This window comes from Diaphorina citri, unplaced genomic scaffold (assembly GCF_000475195.1).
Source record: "Diaphorina citri unplaced genomic scaffold, Diaci psyllid genome assembly version 1.1 scaffold2675, whole genome shotgun sequence".
Lineage (NCBI taxonomy): Eukaryota > Metazoa > Arthropoda > Insecta > Hemiptera > Psyllidae > Diaphorina > Diaphorina citri.
The window spans coordinates 15,144-33,436 of record NW_007380092.1 but is presented as its reverse complement, the minus strand read 5'-3'; the positions used below and the strand labels follow the sequence as shown (position 1 = coordinate 33,436).

At 39.3% G+C, this 18,293-nt stretch overlaps 2 protein-coding genes across 2 annotated transcripts in view; both read right to left on the bottom strand.

The window, feature by feature from the left end:
• Positions 1-245, bottom strand: part of LOC103519338 — a gene marked incomplete at its 3' end in the record, with an annotated part of 2,477 nt that extends 2,232 nt beyond the window's left edge. The window contains exon 1 of the mRNA XM_008484426.1: positions 210-245. Coding sequence (XP_008482648.1) covers positions 210-245 — 36 coding nt within the window. The remainder of the gene's footprint in view (positions 1-209) is intronic.
• Positions 246-252: 7 nt separating this feature from the next.
• Positions 253-18,293, bottom strand: part of LOC103519337 (activating signal cointegrator 1 complex subunit 3) — a gene marked incomplete at its 3' end in the record, with an annotated part of 23,119 nt that continues 5,078 nt past the window's right edge. Inside the window, 15 exon segments of the mRNA XM_026830881.1 lie at positions 253-2,134; positions 2,739-2,933; positions 3,295-3,408; positions 3,536-3,654; positions 4,482-4,587; positions 4,995-5,081; positions 5,185-5,247; positions 5,675-5,748; positions 6,297-6,402; positions 7,113-7,122; positions 7,672-7,865; positions 8,701-8,974; positions 9,855-9,892; positions 10,450-10,562; positions 12,924-13,124. Of these exon segments, the coding sequence (XP_026686682.1) occupies positions 253-2,134; positions 2,739-2,933; positions 3,295-3,408; positions 3,536-3,654; positions 4,482-4,587; positions 4,995-5,081; positions 5,185-5,247; positions 5,675-5,748; positions 6,297-6,402; positions 7,113-7,122; positions 7,672-7,865; positions 8,701-8,974; positions 9,855-9,892; positions 10,450-10,562; positions 12,924-13,124 (3,576 nt within the window).

Below are 18,293 nucleotides of genomic sequence, written 5' to 3'. Positions count from 1 at the left end.
AAAAAATTTAAAAAAAAAAAAAAAAAAAAAAAATGTGAGTAATCTTATTTGCTCTGGCCCTTTCTGTTCTTATTTGATGGGTCTTTTAAAACCCTATTGATCAAAAACTTCAAGATTCTTCGTTAAATTTACTGTATCATGACAAAGTTCAAGTTTCTCGAACCTACCGTTTAGAAACAGAACTCTGAAAGTTCTGAAACCTATTTAACACCCAGAGATAACGATGGATAAATATATGTAATCATAAATTACCTGCATGATGGAATCCAATCCCAAATGCAATGGTCAGTTTCAAATTGGAATCCTTGATATTGTCCACAATATTATCCATCTCTGCATCTGATGTATGTACCCACATCTTAGGATTCGTTTCACATGCGAGTATTGTAATCAGATCTATAGCAGTGAGTCTAGTCTGTCTCCGAGATGATACAAATATCATGACTGGTTTCTCCGGGGAATGTTGCTTGATAGCTGTGTAGATAGGTTTGTTCATCTTTGCCATGCGAGGGCAGTACTGCTTGCCCGGGAACCCGCTGATGTGCACCTCTAGGGGGACAGGGCGTACACTGGGGCGGAAGTTGTACATCCCTTGCTTGGTTATGTTCAGCCAGGTCGCCAGGTCCTTGGCATTGGCGAGTGCGGTGGAGAGACCTACGAGACGAACATTCCGCTTTGTGTAAGACGAAATGAAGTTAACTCGGGATACAATGACTTCAAGCACAGGACCTCTGTCCTCGCCTAGAAGATGTATCTCATCTATGATGATAAGCGCTACACTCTGCACGTAGTTCCTATTCTGCCAGGACCGGGACACACCATCCCACTTCTCCGGTGTGGTTACTATCACACTGGCTGAGGAGATGGCCTGTATGTCTGGCGTGACATCCCCTGTCAACTCTACCACCTTCTTCTTCAACCTGGCCTCGAACTTGACCTTCCAGTCTGCCACTCTCTCCTTGACCAGTGCCTTGAGTGGGGCTATGTACACCACCTTGGCCTCAGGACATTGCTTGAACACACGGAAGCAGGTGATCTCCGCGGCTATCGTCTTGCCTGAGCCCGTGGGTGCACCTAGTAGTACATTGTTATCCGTGTGATATAGACAGTGGAATATTTGGGTCTGTATGGGATTGAAGTGAGAGAACTTGTACAGGGATTCATATTGTGGTTGTTGTAAGGCGGACACAGGGAGTGGTTGTAACTCCAGTAGGTTCGTGTGAGGGGGATGTAGTTCAGGTACAATAAGGTGTTTGAATGACATGGAGTGTTGTACCACAGAGCCGAGGTACCGATCACTCATCGCACGGATAAGATATTGATTGGGCAGAGGATCACTCAGTGGGATGGTCATGATCAAACTCTCCTCAGACTTGGTAATCACCTGCTTCTTGGATAACAAGAAGTACTCGGAGTGATAGATAAAGTCACTGTCCGGATCTTCTACCCAAATCCAGAACGGTTCCGCGTATGTACTCTTGTTCTTATCATTCCATGAGAAGTTCGCTTTGATAGTGAGATGTATCTTGAGTACCGTGCGTGTGATGGGGAGCAGTTTGGATTCTATCTCCAATAGAGGAATCTCCCAGGCACACTGCTTGACTTTATCTCCTACATGGGGGTCACGTAACATATAGCTGATCTCCTTGGCTGGCATCTCCCTCAGATCCTCCACTGTAAGCCCCCGCTGTTCTATCTTGTTCAAGATGTCCGGTTTGAGGATGGGTGACTGATAGCCTCGGTTGGTAACCAGTTTGATTTGGCGTAGTGGTGTCTCGTGAGGCCATTGCTTGGTTTCAAACATGAGAGCAAACTTGAGGAACCTGGCTGCCATGATGGCATTGTTCCGATGTAGCGTGATCTCAAACAGAGCACGTATGATTCGTATCACATTCTGGTTAACATACTCCAGATCAGATACCAATGAGAAGGAGTTGACTCTACCGCGTGATAGTAACGTCTGGAGGAGTATATTGACTTTACCATGTACATTCTCGCTACCACCTCGGATAGGGATTTCACAACACTCCTGAGTTAGATTATCTAACTCGTGTAACTCCTCATCCCGTACTTTGAGTTGCTCAAACTCGTGAGCCTGAGATATCATGCTGAGAATACCCACATCATCCAATACCTAGGAATACAAATCAGTCACCTTGTAAATTCTATTTATACTTGCATACCCCTATAATTTACTGTGCTACATAATATAAGACAAAACCGTGAAACAAGAATTAATTTTTCAAAATCAAGATTTCGACTGTAATTTTACGATGTCAAATCGTATCTTACACTGGTAATGCTGCCATTAGACGCTACTCGGTTGTCTTCATGAGGTTGTGTGCACCCCGTATTAAAAACATAGCGCCGAGAAAACTACAATTCTGCCAGGATCGAACCCGGGACATCCGGTATGTAAGCCTAGTGTGGTACCCATTCCACCACGGAAGTTACTTTTTTTTCCTTTTAGGCGCTTTTAACTATGCTTTTTTTTTTTGCATTTATTGAAATCAATTTTACGGGTTTTTCAAGAATAAAAACCCATAATATCTAGTGTAAGTCCTCAAAGCGCGGGGCCCGTGGCAGTCTGCCATTCTGCCTTATGGGTAATCCGGCCCTGACCTGAAATATTTAATCCACGTTAAAGTATGCATAGTTGCCAGCCTAGTTAGCTTGGGGGGTAGCACGTCTGCCTAGTAAGCGCTAGGCTTTCAAGAATAAAACATTATGAAACCTACCTTAGTCATATGTTCAGTGAACAGCTCAATATCATTGTGCTTGATGTAGTAGTTACTCGCGGTTCTGCCCAGATCTGTAATGGCGAGGTCGCGGGTTCGCATGTTGAACCGGATCATGTGGGCCTTGTCCAATATTTGGGCTGCGTTCTCAATGAGAGTCGTCCGGTGTTGAATAAGGTCTGGATCTGTGGCTACCTGAAATATTTAATCCACGTTAAAGTATGCATAGTTGCCAGCCTAGTTAGCTTGGGGGGTAGCACGTCTGCCTAGTAAGCGCTAGGTCGCGGGTTCGATTCCCGCCCGGGGCGGATTTTATCCCGAACGGATAAGGTTCGTTCTGGGAACGGCTGGCTTTCTCCTATCCTGTCTTCCTTCTCTCTTCGATTTCGGGACGATAAGAGATGGAGCGAGGAGAGCAGGAAGACCAACAACGAGATGGCGACAGTCCCGCCCGGGGCGGATTTTATCCCGAACGGATAAGGTTCGTTCTCGGAACGCCTGGCTTTCTCCTATCCTGTCTTCCTTCTCTCTTCTCAGGATTATTCTCAGTTATTACCTCATCATAGCTGATTCCGTACTCGCGTGGATTGATACGCATGCGCACATGTAGATAACTATAACTCAGCCATCGCACAGCCTCATCTATATTGCCTATGGTGCCCAGGGCCACCTCAGCATTCAGATTATCAGCCAGATTAGCCACGAAGTTACTCTCTATGGGGCATGCGCACATGTAGATAACTATAACTCAGCCATCGCACAGCCTCATCTATATTGCCTATGGTGCCCAGGGCCACCTCAGCATTCAGGTTATCAGCCAGATTAGCCACGAAGTTACTCTCTATTGGGATTTGGTTGGTGAGGAGAGACAGGTAGTGGTTGAGCTTCTCATGAGGTGTTATGATGGTAGCATGACCTGGGGAGAATAAAATCTGGTGTGAACATCACACGACTTTCCTTATCCTATTGGATGGTGCTTATTTGGGTGTTCTGTTGTAACATTTACAACATCTCTAACCGTTTAGTCGATATAGCTGAAAACCGCCAAAAAGCTGTCAAAATACCGCCAACCGCAGCACCTATTTTAACCAAACGTTTTGTGTTACATCCTTGTCACATTTGTGAACTACATACCAAATTTCAAGTCTTTAGCTTATACCGTTCCCGAAATATTGTTAAATTACACCGAAAAGCGGTAAAATGCCGCCAAGCGTTGCACCGGTCTTAACCAAAAGTTTCGTGTCGCATCCTTGTCACATTTGAAAGATACATACCCAAATTTCAATTCTCTAGCTCTTACCGTTCTCGAGATATTTTGTTTACAGACAGACACACGGACCAATGGCTGAAACTTTGGATTTAGGCTCTAGGGCTCTAGGGACGTACGAATCCAAAAGGGGAAAACGTGCCAGAAATAATGTGTTTTAAATTACATGATTACTTCTGTTAGTAGCACAGTTTCTGTTAGGTCAATATAAAAGTGCGAACAACATGCATAAAAAAGTAAACGCGGTCGTCGGCCTTACTGCAAAAACACAAGATTTGTTTAAGTACACACAGTCATTATTTCATTCACTTGGTCTGTAACTGTGTAATCTCTTTAGTTTTATTTTTTTCTTCTCTGATCTAAAAACGTTTTGTGTTACATCCTTGTCACATTTGTGAACTACATACCAAATTTCAAGTCTTTAGCTTATACCGTTCCCGAAATATTGTTAAATTACATTCTCTGATCTAAATTACCTGAAGTGTTATACTGAGGTCGCCCCGCACGTCCGAATATCTGTAGTACATCCAGTATACCGATATGTACATAACATCCATGCTTGGCGTTGTACATTTCCGTGCCCTGAAATCAAGCCAGAGAAAAACTACAATATCCAGGGTGGTAGATCAATAATATGTGAAGTTCACACAATCCGACCTGAAGGACCAAAATGTGAAACACAATCCGGCCTGAAGGACTAAAAGTGTGAAACACAATCCGGCCTGAAGGACCAAAAGTGTGAAACACAATCCGGTCTGAAGGACCAAAATGTGAAAAACACAATCCGGCCTGAAGGACCAAAAGTGTAAAACACAATCCGGTCTGAAGGACCAAAATGTGAAAAACACAATCCGGCCTGGAGGACCAAAAGTGTGAAACACAATCCGGTCTGAAGGACCAAAATGTGAAAAACACAATCCGGCCTGAAGGACCAAAAGTGTGAAACACAATCCGGTCTGAAGGATCAAAAGTGTGAAACACAATCCGGCCTGAAATAACTCCTCATCCCGTACTTTGAGTTGCTCAAACTCGTGAGCCTGAGATATCATGCTGAGAATACCCACATCATCCAATACCTAGGAATACAAATCAGTCACCTTGTAAATTCTATTTATACTTGCATACCCCTATAATTTACTGTGCTACATAATATAAGACAAATAACTCCTCATCCCGTACTTTGAGTTGCTCAAACTCGTGAGCCTGAGATATCATGCTGAGAATACCCACATCATCCAATACCTAGGAAATACAAATCAGTCACGTTGTAAATTCTATTTATACTTGCATACCCCTATAATTTACTGTGCTACATAATATAAGACAAGACCGTGAAACAAGAATTAATTTTTCAAAATCAAGATTTCGACTGTAATTTTACGATGTCAAATCGTATCTTACTCTGGTAATGCTGCCACTAATCAGTTGTCTTCATGAGGTTGAGTGCACCCCGTATTCCAAACATAGCGCCAAGAAAACTACAATTTTGCCAGGATCGAACCCGGGACCTCCAGTATGTAAGCCTAGTGTGGTATACCCATTCCACCACGGAAGTTACTTTTTTACTTTCTATTTTCCTTTTAGGCGCTTTTAACTATGCTTCTTTTTTTTTGCATTTATTGACATCAATTTTACGGGTTTTCCAAGAATAAAACATTATGAAACCTACCTTAGTCATATGTTCAGTGAACAGCTCAATATCATTGTGCTTGATGTAGTAGTTACTCGCGGTTCTGCCCAGATCTGTAATGGCGAGGTCGCGGGTTCGCATGTTGAACCGGATCATGTGGGCCTTAATTTTCAGCGCCGCAGGCGAAATTTTTCAAAAAGTAGGTAGATATGTGCCTCATGCTTTGTCACAAGTTAATTTTTGTAATTAGGTAGGTACATAGGTATTCTTTAACCACGATCGAATAAACTACGGCCTAAAAAATTCCCGGAGGGACGGACCCAGCTTGTTTAAATCGATTTATCTCGGTATCTAGAAGTCGTAGAAGTAAAAGAAAAAAATCCATTGGTCCTCATTTTTCCTGCTCTATGACTTTGAAACATCACCCAAGTAAGCGCAACTGATCTATTACATGATTACTTCTGTTGGTAGCACAGTTTCTGTTATGTCAATATAAAAGTGCGAACAACATGCATAAAAAAGTAAACGCGGTCGTCGGCCTTACTGCAAAAACACAAGATATTTGTTTAAGTATACACAACACACATTCACTATTTTATTCACTTGGTCTGTAACTGTGTAATCTCTTTAGTTTAATTTTTTCTGTTCTGATCTAAATTACCTGAAGTGTTATACTGAGGTCGCCCCGCACGTCCGAATATCTGTAGTACATCCAGTATACCGATATGTACGTAACATCCATGCTTGGCATTGTACATTTCCGTGCCCTGAAAGCAAGCCAGAGAAAAACTGCTATATCCAGGGTGGTAGATCAATATGTGAAGTTCACACAATCCGGCCTGAAGGACCAAAATGTGAAGTTTACACAATCCGACCTGAAGGATCAAAATGTGAAGTTTACACAATCCGACCTGAAGGACCAAAATGTGAAGTTCACACAATCCGGCCTGAAGGACCAAAATGTGAAGTTTACACAATCCGACCTGAAGGATCAAAATGTGAAGTTTACACAATCCGACCTGAAGGACCAAAATGTGAAGTTCACACAATCCGGCCTGAAGGACCAAAATGTGAAGTTTACACAATCCGACCTGAAGGACCAAAATGTGAAGTTTACACAATCCGGCCTGAAGGACCAAAATGTGAAGTTCACACAATCCAGCCTGAAGGACCAAAATGTGAAGTTCATACAATCCAGCCTGAAGGACCAAAATGTGAAGTTCACACCATCCGGCCTGAAGGACCAAAATGTGAAGTTCATACAATCCAGCCTGAAGGACCAAAATGTGAAGTTCACACAATCCGGCCTGAAGGACCAAAATGTGAAGTTCACACCATCCGGCCTGAAGGACCAAAATATGAAGTTCATACAATCCAGCCTGAAGGACCAAAATGTGAAGCTCACACAATCCGGCCTGAAGGACCAAAATGTGAAGTTCATACAATCCAGCCTGAAGGACCAAAATGTGAAGCTCACACAATCCGGCCTGAAAGACCAAAATGTGAAGTTCATACAATCCAGCCTGAAGGACCAAAATGTGAAGCTCACACAATCCGGCCTGAAGGACCAAAATGTGAAGTTCATACAATCCGGCCTGAAGGACCAAAATGTGAAGTTCATACAATCCAGCCTGAAGGACCAAAATGTGAAGCTCACACAATCCGGCCTGAAGGACCAATATGTGAAGTTCACACAATCCGGCCTGAAGGACCAAAATGTGAAGTTCATACAATCCAGCCTGAAGGACCAAAATGTGAAGTTCATACAATCCAGCCTGAAGGACCAAAATGTGAAGTTCATACAATCCGGCCTGAAGGATCAAAATGTGAAGTTCATACAATCCAGCCTGAAGGACCAATATGTGAAGTTCACACAATCCGGCCTGAAGGACCAAAATGTGAAGTTCATACAATCCAGCCTGAAGGACCAAAATGTGAAGTTCACACAATCCGGCCCGAAGAACCAAAATGTGGAGTTCACACAATCCAACCTGAAAGACCAAAATGTGAAGTTCATACAATCCGCGCCCCTTTACCTGTTAAAATCGAAGTTTCCATTGGCCGATGTACTCCTGTTGATGACATTCTGATTTTCCTTGGAGCTGAGGGCCGCTAGTTTGGGCATTTGTAGCGCCGAACTTTGTGCGGCTTCTGCTGCTAGAATTTCGTCACGATGTTTCAGTAGGGACTCTATCAGATTGAATCGCTCAAATCCGATCAAATCAAACAGCTGAAACAGTGAAAATATAGATACATTGTCATTTATTTTATTGTTTATTGTCAGCTCCCATGGCGTAGTGGTCACTGCGCTCGCGTTGCACGCGCGGGAGACCCGGGTTCGATTCCCGGCGGGGTCAAGAAATTTGTATCATGCAAATGATTGATCCCGTGACTGGCTGTTGTGGGGCCCACTCAGCGAGACCCGGGTTCGATTCCCGGCGGGGTCAAGAAATTTGTATCATGCAAATGATTGATTCCGTGACTGGCCGTTACGGTAAAAAAAGAATTTTTTGGTGGTTCTTTGAGAAATTTTTTTTTTTTTTTTTTTTTTTTTTTTTTTTTTTTTTTTTTAGATTTGATGAGGGAACTGTAGGTATGCCGTGACGTCAAAGTTCACGATTTAGCGGTATTTTTTAAATCGATTTATTTCGGGATCTAGAAGTCGTAGAAGAAAAAGAAATATTCCGTTGGTCGTCATTTTTCCTGCTCTATGTCTTTGAAACATCACCCAAGTAAGCGCATTTAGCGGTATTTTTTAAATCGATTTATCTCGGGATCTAGAAGTCGTAGAAGAAAAATTCCGTTGGTCCTCATTTTTCCTGCTCTATGTCTTTGAAACATCACTCAAGTAAGCGCGACTGATCTATTGATGTCAAATAAAACATTGCCCACTTATTACAGTTTCTTTTAATAGCGATAATTAGAGAGCAGTGTTGTGACGTGTTACCTGGCTGATATGTTGCTTGATCTGATGAGCAATGGTCAACATGGCAACGTTGGTTTTACCGGCACCAGTGGGGGCACATATGAGCAGATTCTACAATTCCTTTTAATAGCAATAATTAGAGAGCAGTGTTGTGACGTGTTACCTGGCTGATATGTTGCTTGATCTGATGAGCAATGGTCAACATGGCAACGTTGGTTTTACCGGCACCAGTGGGGGCGCATATGAGCAGATTCTCATTGGTATGATAGGCAGTATCGTAGACAAGGGACTGGATTCTGTTCAGAGACTTCACACCTTTGAATACCTCTTGACCAATCTGCAACGAAATAACCCATGATCGTGAAAAAATTTCGAGATGATATGTGGGATTAGGTTTAGGTGTTTTGAGGCATCTATCTTTTTTGTACAAATTTGTTGTGACATAGGTAAACTTGAAAATACTTGTGCCTTTGTCACCTGGTTACAAGTTATCTTCATACATGAAGACTTTTAGGCAAGATGGATATTTTCATCGTGACAACCAATTCTAAAGATAGAAAAGGACAACAAACAACTTTTTTTTATAGTCCATCACCAAATTTTTCAATTTGTCCCCAAATTTTTGTGGTAAAATACCTCCGTCACGAAAGATCTTAGCAGTTATACAGTGACGTTAAACGTTAATAAAGAAACTACACACTTTACAAAGAATCTTTACAATAAATAAATATATAGATGGGTAAAATAAAAAAAAAAAAAAAAAATGTCTACACGCGATTATTATGTTGAGTCCTGAGAGGTCTCCAAAATCTCGAAATTTATTGATCCGAAATTCTGAAGATTCTTAAAAAGTGAACCTCCCCCGACTAAGATGGTAATTAAATCCTTAGTTATTAGTTATAGGGGTCGGTATTATAGCTTCTGTGTTGAAACTCAAGAAGTAGCACTTTAGATGACTTCAGGATTGATTTAGAGCCCAATAATCTCTTACAGGTAGATTTAGATTAGTTCTGAACGTCTTTGAATATCCTGAAGGTGCTACATTTTTTTTTTTATTTTTTTATTTTTTTAGGGTCATTTTATCTATTCTGTGTATAGGGATGTTAAATATCTAAATTTATTTAATTTGAGGAGGTATCTTTTCTTTATTATCGTCCTAATAAATAAATAACGTGAAATGATATTAATTTTATGATCAATGGTTGTGTAGGTATTTTAGTTTTTATTTGGGAATGGTTGTTTTGTCATCTCCACTAACAATCTGAGAATGGGAGTTTTGTCATCTCCACTAACAATCTGAGAATGGTTGTTTTGTCATCTCCACTAACAGTCTGAGAATGGGAGTTTTGTCATCTCCACTAACAAACTGAGAATGGGAGTTTTGTCATCTCCACTAACAATCTGAAGGATGAGAGAGAGAGAGGAGTCAGGGACCACGACAAGGACATTATTAGGTCGATGTTTTTTTTTTTTTTTTTTTTTCAAGGTTTGATAGAGGGAACTGTAACTGCTAAGGTCTTATTGTTCCGAAATCGAAGAGAGAAGGAAGACAGAATGGAAGAAAGCTAGCCGTTCCGAGAACGAACAACGGTTGGCGGTATTTTGAACGCTTTTTGGCGGTTTTCTACCGTTTTTTGGCGGTTTTCAGCTATATCGACTAAACGGTTAGAGGTTAGGGTAAAAGAACACTCAAATAAGCATCATTCAATAGGATAAGGGAAGTCGTGTGATGTTCACACCAGATTTTTTTTTGTTTCTCTCTGGAACATTTCTTCTACAATCTGAAGTTTCGTAGAAGAAAAAGAAAAATTCCGTTTGTCCTCATTTTTCTTGCTCTATGACTTTGAAACATCACCCAAGTAAGCGCAACTGATCTATTTTAACCAACCTGTCTCAGAGTCCTAGCTACCAATGCTTCTATAACAGGACCTCTGTCTCCATGTAACAAATGTACTTCATCTATAATCAGAAGCTTCACAAGCTCTGTGAGCGCCACATCGCCTGAAATAACACAAATACCATGATGAGTTGATTGAAAGAAAAAATTCCCCTTCAAATAAATCTACATAAAATAGCTACGGATCTTTTGAATACGTTCATTGAGAAAATTTAAACGAAGGAAAATTGAAAAATAATGAGATCTTCAGAAGTTATCTTTTTGCTGTGATATAATGTGATATTATAAACTCGTGGAAAGACTACTGTATGTGAGACTGTCAACGAAGTTCTTAATATATTACTTTCTATTTTTTTTTTCTTTTTTTTAATGAACGAAGTGAACATTATCCTTACAAGGCTGAATGCACCCTCTGTTCCAAGCAAAGATCCAAAAAAAAAACTTCGACTCCCGCGGGGATTGAAACCGGGATCTCCGGTGTGCAAGCCTAGTCCGTTAACCACTCGGCCACGGAGGGTACTTTCTAATTTTATCTAAAAAAAATCTCTGGTACCGTAACGCATAATACTTCTTTAGGGGCATTTATTTTTCATCAACTTCAATAATACCCTGGCACATACTAGCAATAGTACGTCAGGGTATCACTCACAAACTGAGAATGGGAGTTTTGTCATCTCCACTAACAAACTGAGAATGGGAGTTTTGTCATCTCCACTCACAAACTGAGAATTGGAGTTTTGTCATCTCCACTCATAAACTGAGAATGGGAGTCTTGTCATCTCCACCAATATGTATCAAGTGTAGATCCTTTGAACATTAGTTTCAACTTTAAGAAGAAGTCTGTGAAATAGAACATTGGAGGCCCCAGATTGTTTGATACTGTAGAGTGTAGACTCCAGCCTAAATGAAAGACATGTACCCAAGTTAGACTAAAAATATGCATAGAATAGAACATACTCATGGCGTGAAAAGACATGCCTAAAGACTTGCATAGTGCCTGTAGATCTACCTAAAGACTTGCATAGTGCCTGATGTAGACCTGCCTTTTCTCTACACCTTCTGTATGTTAATATGACCGGATAACAAGCTATGACTGCTATGAGTGAAGGTGATTATCAAAAACATATAGAACTACCTATGTAGTTGTAGAGTGTAGAATTATTGTAGATACCGCATGTCGGAATGACTCGATGGATTTCGATATGGGTTTCATCTTTATCCTTTGACTTCTTTTCAAAAGTCTTTTCAGAATGAAGTTGCAGAAATCTCTGACGGTATGTTTGCTGACATGCCACGAGGCATGGGCTTTTAGCTTGCAGGTTGAGCTTGGAGCATAGGGTTGCACCATGGGCTTGTAAAAGTGCAACCGCACTGGGGAAACTTTAGTTTCTACCTAAAGACTTGCATAGTGCCTGATGTAGACCTGCCTTTTCTCTACACCTTCTGTATGTTAATATGACCGGATAACAAGCTATGAGTGAAGGTGATTATCAAAAAACATATAGAACTACCTATGTAGTTGTAGAGTGTAGAATTGTAGATACATGATAAATAAATATACCTACATAAAAACATATAGGATTATGTAGCTATCTATACACATATTTTATGTACCTATATCAAAGGCATATCTACATGTGAGTATACTATACTATAACTATACCTTACAGTTCTAGGTATTAATGTTGGAATATTTTGTATCAGACACATATAGGAAGCAGTGGCGCAGGATTCCTCCAAGTCCATAGGTTCTGTATATTACCTGGTACCTACAGTTCTTTTGACTTCCAGATTTAGCTATAGTAGATCCAATGTTATCTATAGATAATTTTATGACAATGATGACCTATTTAAGTGTGATACATGGTCACGTCCATAGTAAATAAAAAATGTAAAACCAGTACAATATTAAAAAATCTGGCTTGAATGTCACACAACTTTCCTTATCCTTTCTTCCTATAGGATAAATAGGATAAGGAAAGTAAAAATTGAGATTTGTGTGTCCACTGAAAGAAGTTTCATGAATTGGTAGATTTGCAAAAAAAAAAAAAAAAAAAAAGAAAGAAAGATTAACATGCTCGTTTCTGGGGTTTACAGCATTAATGCAATACGGTTAGGTAGCATGCAAAAAATATCTTTCACACATTATCATTTCCTCATGAGACTTTAGGTAGCAGGCAAAAACAATGTTGAAAAACGAGCAAATTCTACATGTTTTCCTAATACACACAGTCTTTTACGGAGTGACCAATTCACACAGCAAAGCCTTTGATTTTACAGTCGAATCACAAAGCGGACTTTGTATGTCCAACTATTCATCCTGTTTTTCTGAGCGGTGCAATTTGAACCTGGTCTATCCCAGTATAACTGGATGAGGGTATAGCTACTTTTACCACTGGAGTGTTCCCCCCCCCCCCCCCCGTCCAAAATGATGTTGAAAGTGGCACTTGAGGATGTTGAGATACCCGCATGTCGGAATGACTCGATGGATTTCGATATGGGTTTCATCTTTATCCTTTGACTTCTTTTCAAAAGTCTTTTCAGAATGAAGTTGTAGAAATCTCTGACGATATGTTTGCTGACATGCCACGAGCCATGGGCTTTTAGCTTGTAGGTTGAGCTTGGAGCATAGGGTTGCAGCATGGGCTTGTAAAAGTGCAGCCACACTGAGGAAAATTTAGTTTAGTAGGTATTTTTAATGTAGGTTTTAGCAATTTTATTAAGGTCTTCTCACGAAGGATGTACCATCCATTTCATGAGAAATAATTACACCCCTTCTCACATTAATCCCAACCTCAATAAGGTTGGGATAAGTTTTGCAGCACTCCCAACGTTGATTATGTTCAGGGATCTTCGATTCCTCCAGGATCTAGTATAGGAGTAGTTATTTCACCAAGTACCTACTTAATTTTACTTTTCATTACCTATACCTATTTTAATGAAATTACCTAAGCAAGAATTTTAATGAAATAAATCATTCAAACCGTTCCTGAAGGAACAAAAGGAAGATATTTTTATATAGTTACGTTAAAATAAACCTTTCTCATTATTATTATTACTTTCTACTCTATATACATCTCGTTCCCATCAGGGGAGAGCCACCCAAAAATGATCTCTCACGCTCTTACTCCATCAGTAAACGACACAAAGTCTAACTTTTTCCACTTTTTTCCAGTAAAAAAACGTAGAAAAAAGAATTGATGAAGTGAATTTGAAAATTTAAAAAACATATAGGATTATGTAGCTATCTATACACATATTTTATGTACCTATATCAGAGGCATATCTACATGTGAGTATACTATACTATAACCACCTTACAGTTACCTAGGTATTAATGTTGGAATATTTTGTATCAGACACATATTATAGGAAGCAGTGGCGCAGGATTCCTCCAAGTCCATAGATTCTGTATATTACCTGGTAGCCTGGTACCTACAGTTCTTTTGACTTCCAGATTTAGCTAGTAGATCCAATGTTATCTATAGATAATTTTATGACAATGATGACCTATTTTAGTGTGATACACGGTCACGTCCATAGTAAATAAAAAATGTAAAACCAGTACAATATTAAAAAATCTGGCTTGAATCTTGAATGTCACACAGCTTTCCTTATCCTTTCTTCCTATAAATAGGATAAGGAAAGTAAAAATTGAGATTTGTGTGTCCACTGAAAGAAGTTTCATGAATTGATTCCTTTTTTTCTCCTTCCAAAAGGCTGACTATGACGACAGCAGCATCAAAGTTAGGATAAAATCCGCCCCGGGCGGGAATCGAACCCGCGGCCTAGCGCTTACAAGGCAGACACACTACCAACTAAGTAGTTTAGTTTTGTCGGTATTTTTAATGTAGGTTTTAACAATTTTATTAAGGTCTTCTCACGAAGGTTGTACCATCCATTTCATGAGAAATAATTACACCCCTCCTTACATTAATCTTGTAAAAGTTAGGGTAAAAGAACACTCAAATAAGCATCATTCAATAGGATAAGGAAAGTCGTGTGATGTTCACACCAGATTTTTTCTCCTTCCAAAAGCCTGACTATGACGACAGCAGCATAAAAGTCCCCACGTCACTGACAATGACGATGATGATGGGATCATTGGTTTTTCACATTCACAAGTTGTACTCGCCACACATTTTAATTGTTTTGCACTCCTCGCTAGTTATACGGAGATACGAAGTGTTAATAATCACGTAGAATGAGATCAGAATCCAAATAATCACCGGTTGTGTGTGGTTGCACAGGTGAACTTTAGATAATTGGGCATGAAATTATTTCAGTTTTTTAGAAGGAAGTTTTTTTTTTCCTTCTACTTGCTATTATGTGTATGCGGCAGCTTTATTCAAACTGCTGCCCTCGGTTCGCATGTGGCCCGCTATTTCTGTGCGGTCTTTGCGTTGGCAACTTTGTTGGCAGCTTAAATGTCAGTAAAATCGGATCAAACGTGATTACCTGGGCTCTTAACTTAAGTTCTTCAGCTCTCAAGAGGAACCCTTACCGATGTATTTTTTGAACTGTGGCCTTGATTGAAGTTTGGAACACTCAAATCTGACCCACGACCAACGTTGAGAATGGCTGCAATACAGATTTTACTGTCTATTGTGCACCATGGTAAAATGGAACGAGGTATAGGATATAGTATAAATAGTATAATATAAATACTAGTAGTTTGGTGTAGTTAAAGATACGTCAGGTCGTTAATCTGAAATTAGCGCTCGTTAAGAACAAGTTGTACTTTTACACATATTTGGCGCTTGTTTCCAGATTAAATAATTACACAGGCAAATATAATGTACATGTTACCTACCATACTAATCTATTTAATTTGGAGCAAAAGTTTTATGTGCTGCTGATGTTTGGGCCGTTTTGGGATCGAACCCGCGGATGGTTGAAATTTCTCAGGCCTCATTCTCGGATACCGTTCAGACTACAGATACCGTCTCTGAGAACGATCAGATTTAGCAGATGTTTCATCGCTTCATAATAAAAAAAGGTGAAACACCCATTTTTTAAAAAAACAAATTCATTTTGATTCGGCCGGTATAAATTTTAACAAAGGGACTTTTCAGTCTTAATCAGGGAGTAGGTACCGAATTTAATGAGTAACGCATAGACAGGTGTATTATTCAAGTATTCGACTTTACTGATTGATTATATTGATAGAGATCTCGAACTGATTATCAAATCTCCAATTCACAGACACTGTAGTTAGCTCCAGAGCGATCCTAATATTATTAAAAAAATATTAACATTAAGCATTTAGACCAAACCCATTTCAACGTAATCCTGTTATTTATAAAATTCGAACTCTGAAATTATTTTGGGAAAGAAATCTACCTACAAAAACGTAAAAAAATATAAAATTAGGTTGTGAGTTGGCTTCCGATTAATAAATACATTGGGTTCTCGAATAATCACGCAGGGATATATTGAAATACGTATTACCTGCCTATTAGATTCTAACATGGGTAGAAATGGAGATAAATTATTGGAGGAACTGGTTTGGAAATCAGGTAATCCATAAATAATAATAATTATGACTGTTCAATATTATAGTTCATCCAGATCAATGTGGCAGCAATGAGTCATCAACCCAAAATGAAGGAACCAATCAGATTGCAGGAATTCCTTACATTGTTGCAATTGAGGTAAAGCTCTATTTTTGATAAACTTTCTCTTTAAAAATGCAGAGGTAGCTCTAAGCTCAGAGGTTGGATTCCAGAACAGGTAAGGTGGATATCGCCTTACCTGACTTTGTTTCACTGCCGGCGGAAGCACTGTGCAATATACCTTCCCCTTTTAAAGATTCATGTGACATGTTTGGCAACAATGCCTATTTTTTTGCTGTCACATTGATCTGGACACACTATAAATCCTTAGCGGCTTCTTCAATGTGGACTGTTTTATTTTGATCTCTGACTGCTGTTTTATTTGAATCTCTAACTGCTGTTTTATTTGGATCTCTGACTGCTGTTTCATTTGAATCTCTGACTGCTACTCTTCACAGTTCTTCACAAAGTTACGTCAGAATCTATCAATATCTCTGACTGCTGTTTCATTTGGATGAACCAGTCATTTTTATGTGTTTCTACCACCCGTGTTTTTGTCCTAGGCAGGATCGACAAGTGGGTAGGTATTTGCTGTAGATACATATTTGAAAAGAATATTCCCATATTTAGATAGGTGCCTGGCAGTGGGCGAGGTCAAGTTTCGGCCTCGGCAGGCATTGTGTCTAAATAAAATTCATCCTTCCGAAAAACGAAAAGGAAGGAATGGAATAAAACAAAAGTACCTACCTATTTATAATAACAGATTTATCCAAGTTTGCAAGTAGACAACAGTAAATAATATACCTCCTTTACAAATTACATCTGAAAGAAGAGATGAGAGCTACATAGGGATAAGAGTTGAGAGAATGGAAGTGAGGGGGAGAAAAGGGCGAGGGAGACCGAAGAAAAGGCGGAAGGATTGTGTGAAGACTTGAGTGAGAAGAATTTATCAGGGCATGAGGAACACCATAGGGCTGCCTAGAAGGTAGAAGGGACTGACAAGAAACGCCGACCCTACAGGAAAAAGCTAGGAAGAAGAAGATTATTTTTCTTAAAAGGATTCAAAATTTAAGTTTTCTGTAGTTTTATATACTTTTCTGTAAACTTTACCTATGAAATATATAAGACCTTGTTTAGACTACGGGAGTAAAGGGACTTTTCAGTCTCATTCTGGCAGGATAAACAAGGTATATTCTATTCTATTCTATTTATCCACTCAAAAAAGTTTAAATAAATAGATGCATCCAACCCAAATGGAATCACTTATTGACACGTTTTAAACGCTACAAACTATCAAGCCACTTGATTACTGCCCTCGGCAAAGTGTCAAACCCATGTCAAGTGTGTCCTAATAATCTTTTGATATCAAGTCTCATTTTTGTGACAAAAAGATGATATCCATAAAAATAATCATTCCAACAATAAAAAGAATATTCGAAACATTTTATATATCTTCAAATGAAAAGGAGGAAGAATTTCTCATCACTGAGTGCTGGAACTCTCACACTTTGAGGATCCCAAGAATTTCATTTGGAAGAAATAAAAGTTCCCGAAATATGGCGGGGGCTCCGTCAAAGATATTCAGAATGAATTTAATGTTGAAAAGACGTCTTTACTTATGTCACAAATGTATTGATTTAAAATAGAAACGTTTATCAAAAAATAGAAAGTAAAAAATTATGGAATGAAAAGAACTCCCTTTTCGTGCATTCTGCGCGACAATCACTATGGGGTTTTTAGATATATATCTAACACGGGCAATAAACCAACAGCTATTTTTTTTTCCTTCGATGATGTAAGATGTAAGTAAGTAGGAGAAAAATCCAAGGTCTTTTGTTTTGACTGAACCCCTCAAACACGACCTCCTTTCGACGGAACCTCTGACTAACCAGCCTTCTTGAGTCCCAGATGATCTTTATCTTGAGACTATTTGCTTTTCTGAAATCCACAGGGACACATTAAACATAAGGAGACAACGGTGAAGTCAACAATATTAAGAAAAAATAATAAAGAATAATAAAAATTATTATTTATTATTTAAATTCTCCGCAAGAGAGTAGGTAAAGGAGACATTAAGATCTCAACAGAATCGTTAGAAATGAAAATGATAAGGGAGAAATAACCGGGTAGCTATTCTTAGGGTGATGTTCAAATCGCGCCGCAGGTAATTGCTTCAATCATGGGGGAAAAAGTACTCATATTAAAATCATGCCAATTTTTTTTAGAGGGATGGAAAATTCTGGTAGGTAGATTTGCTAAAAAAAAAAAAAAAAAAAGAAA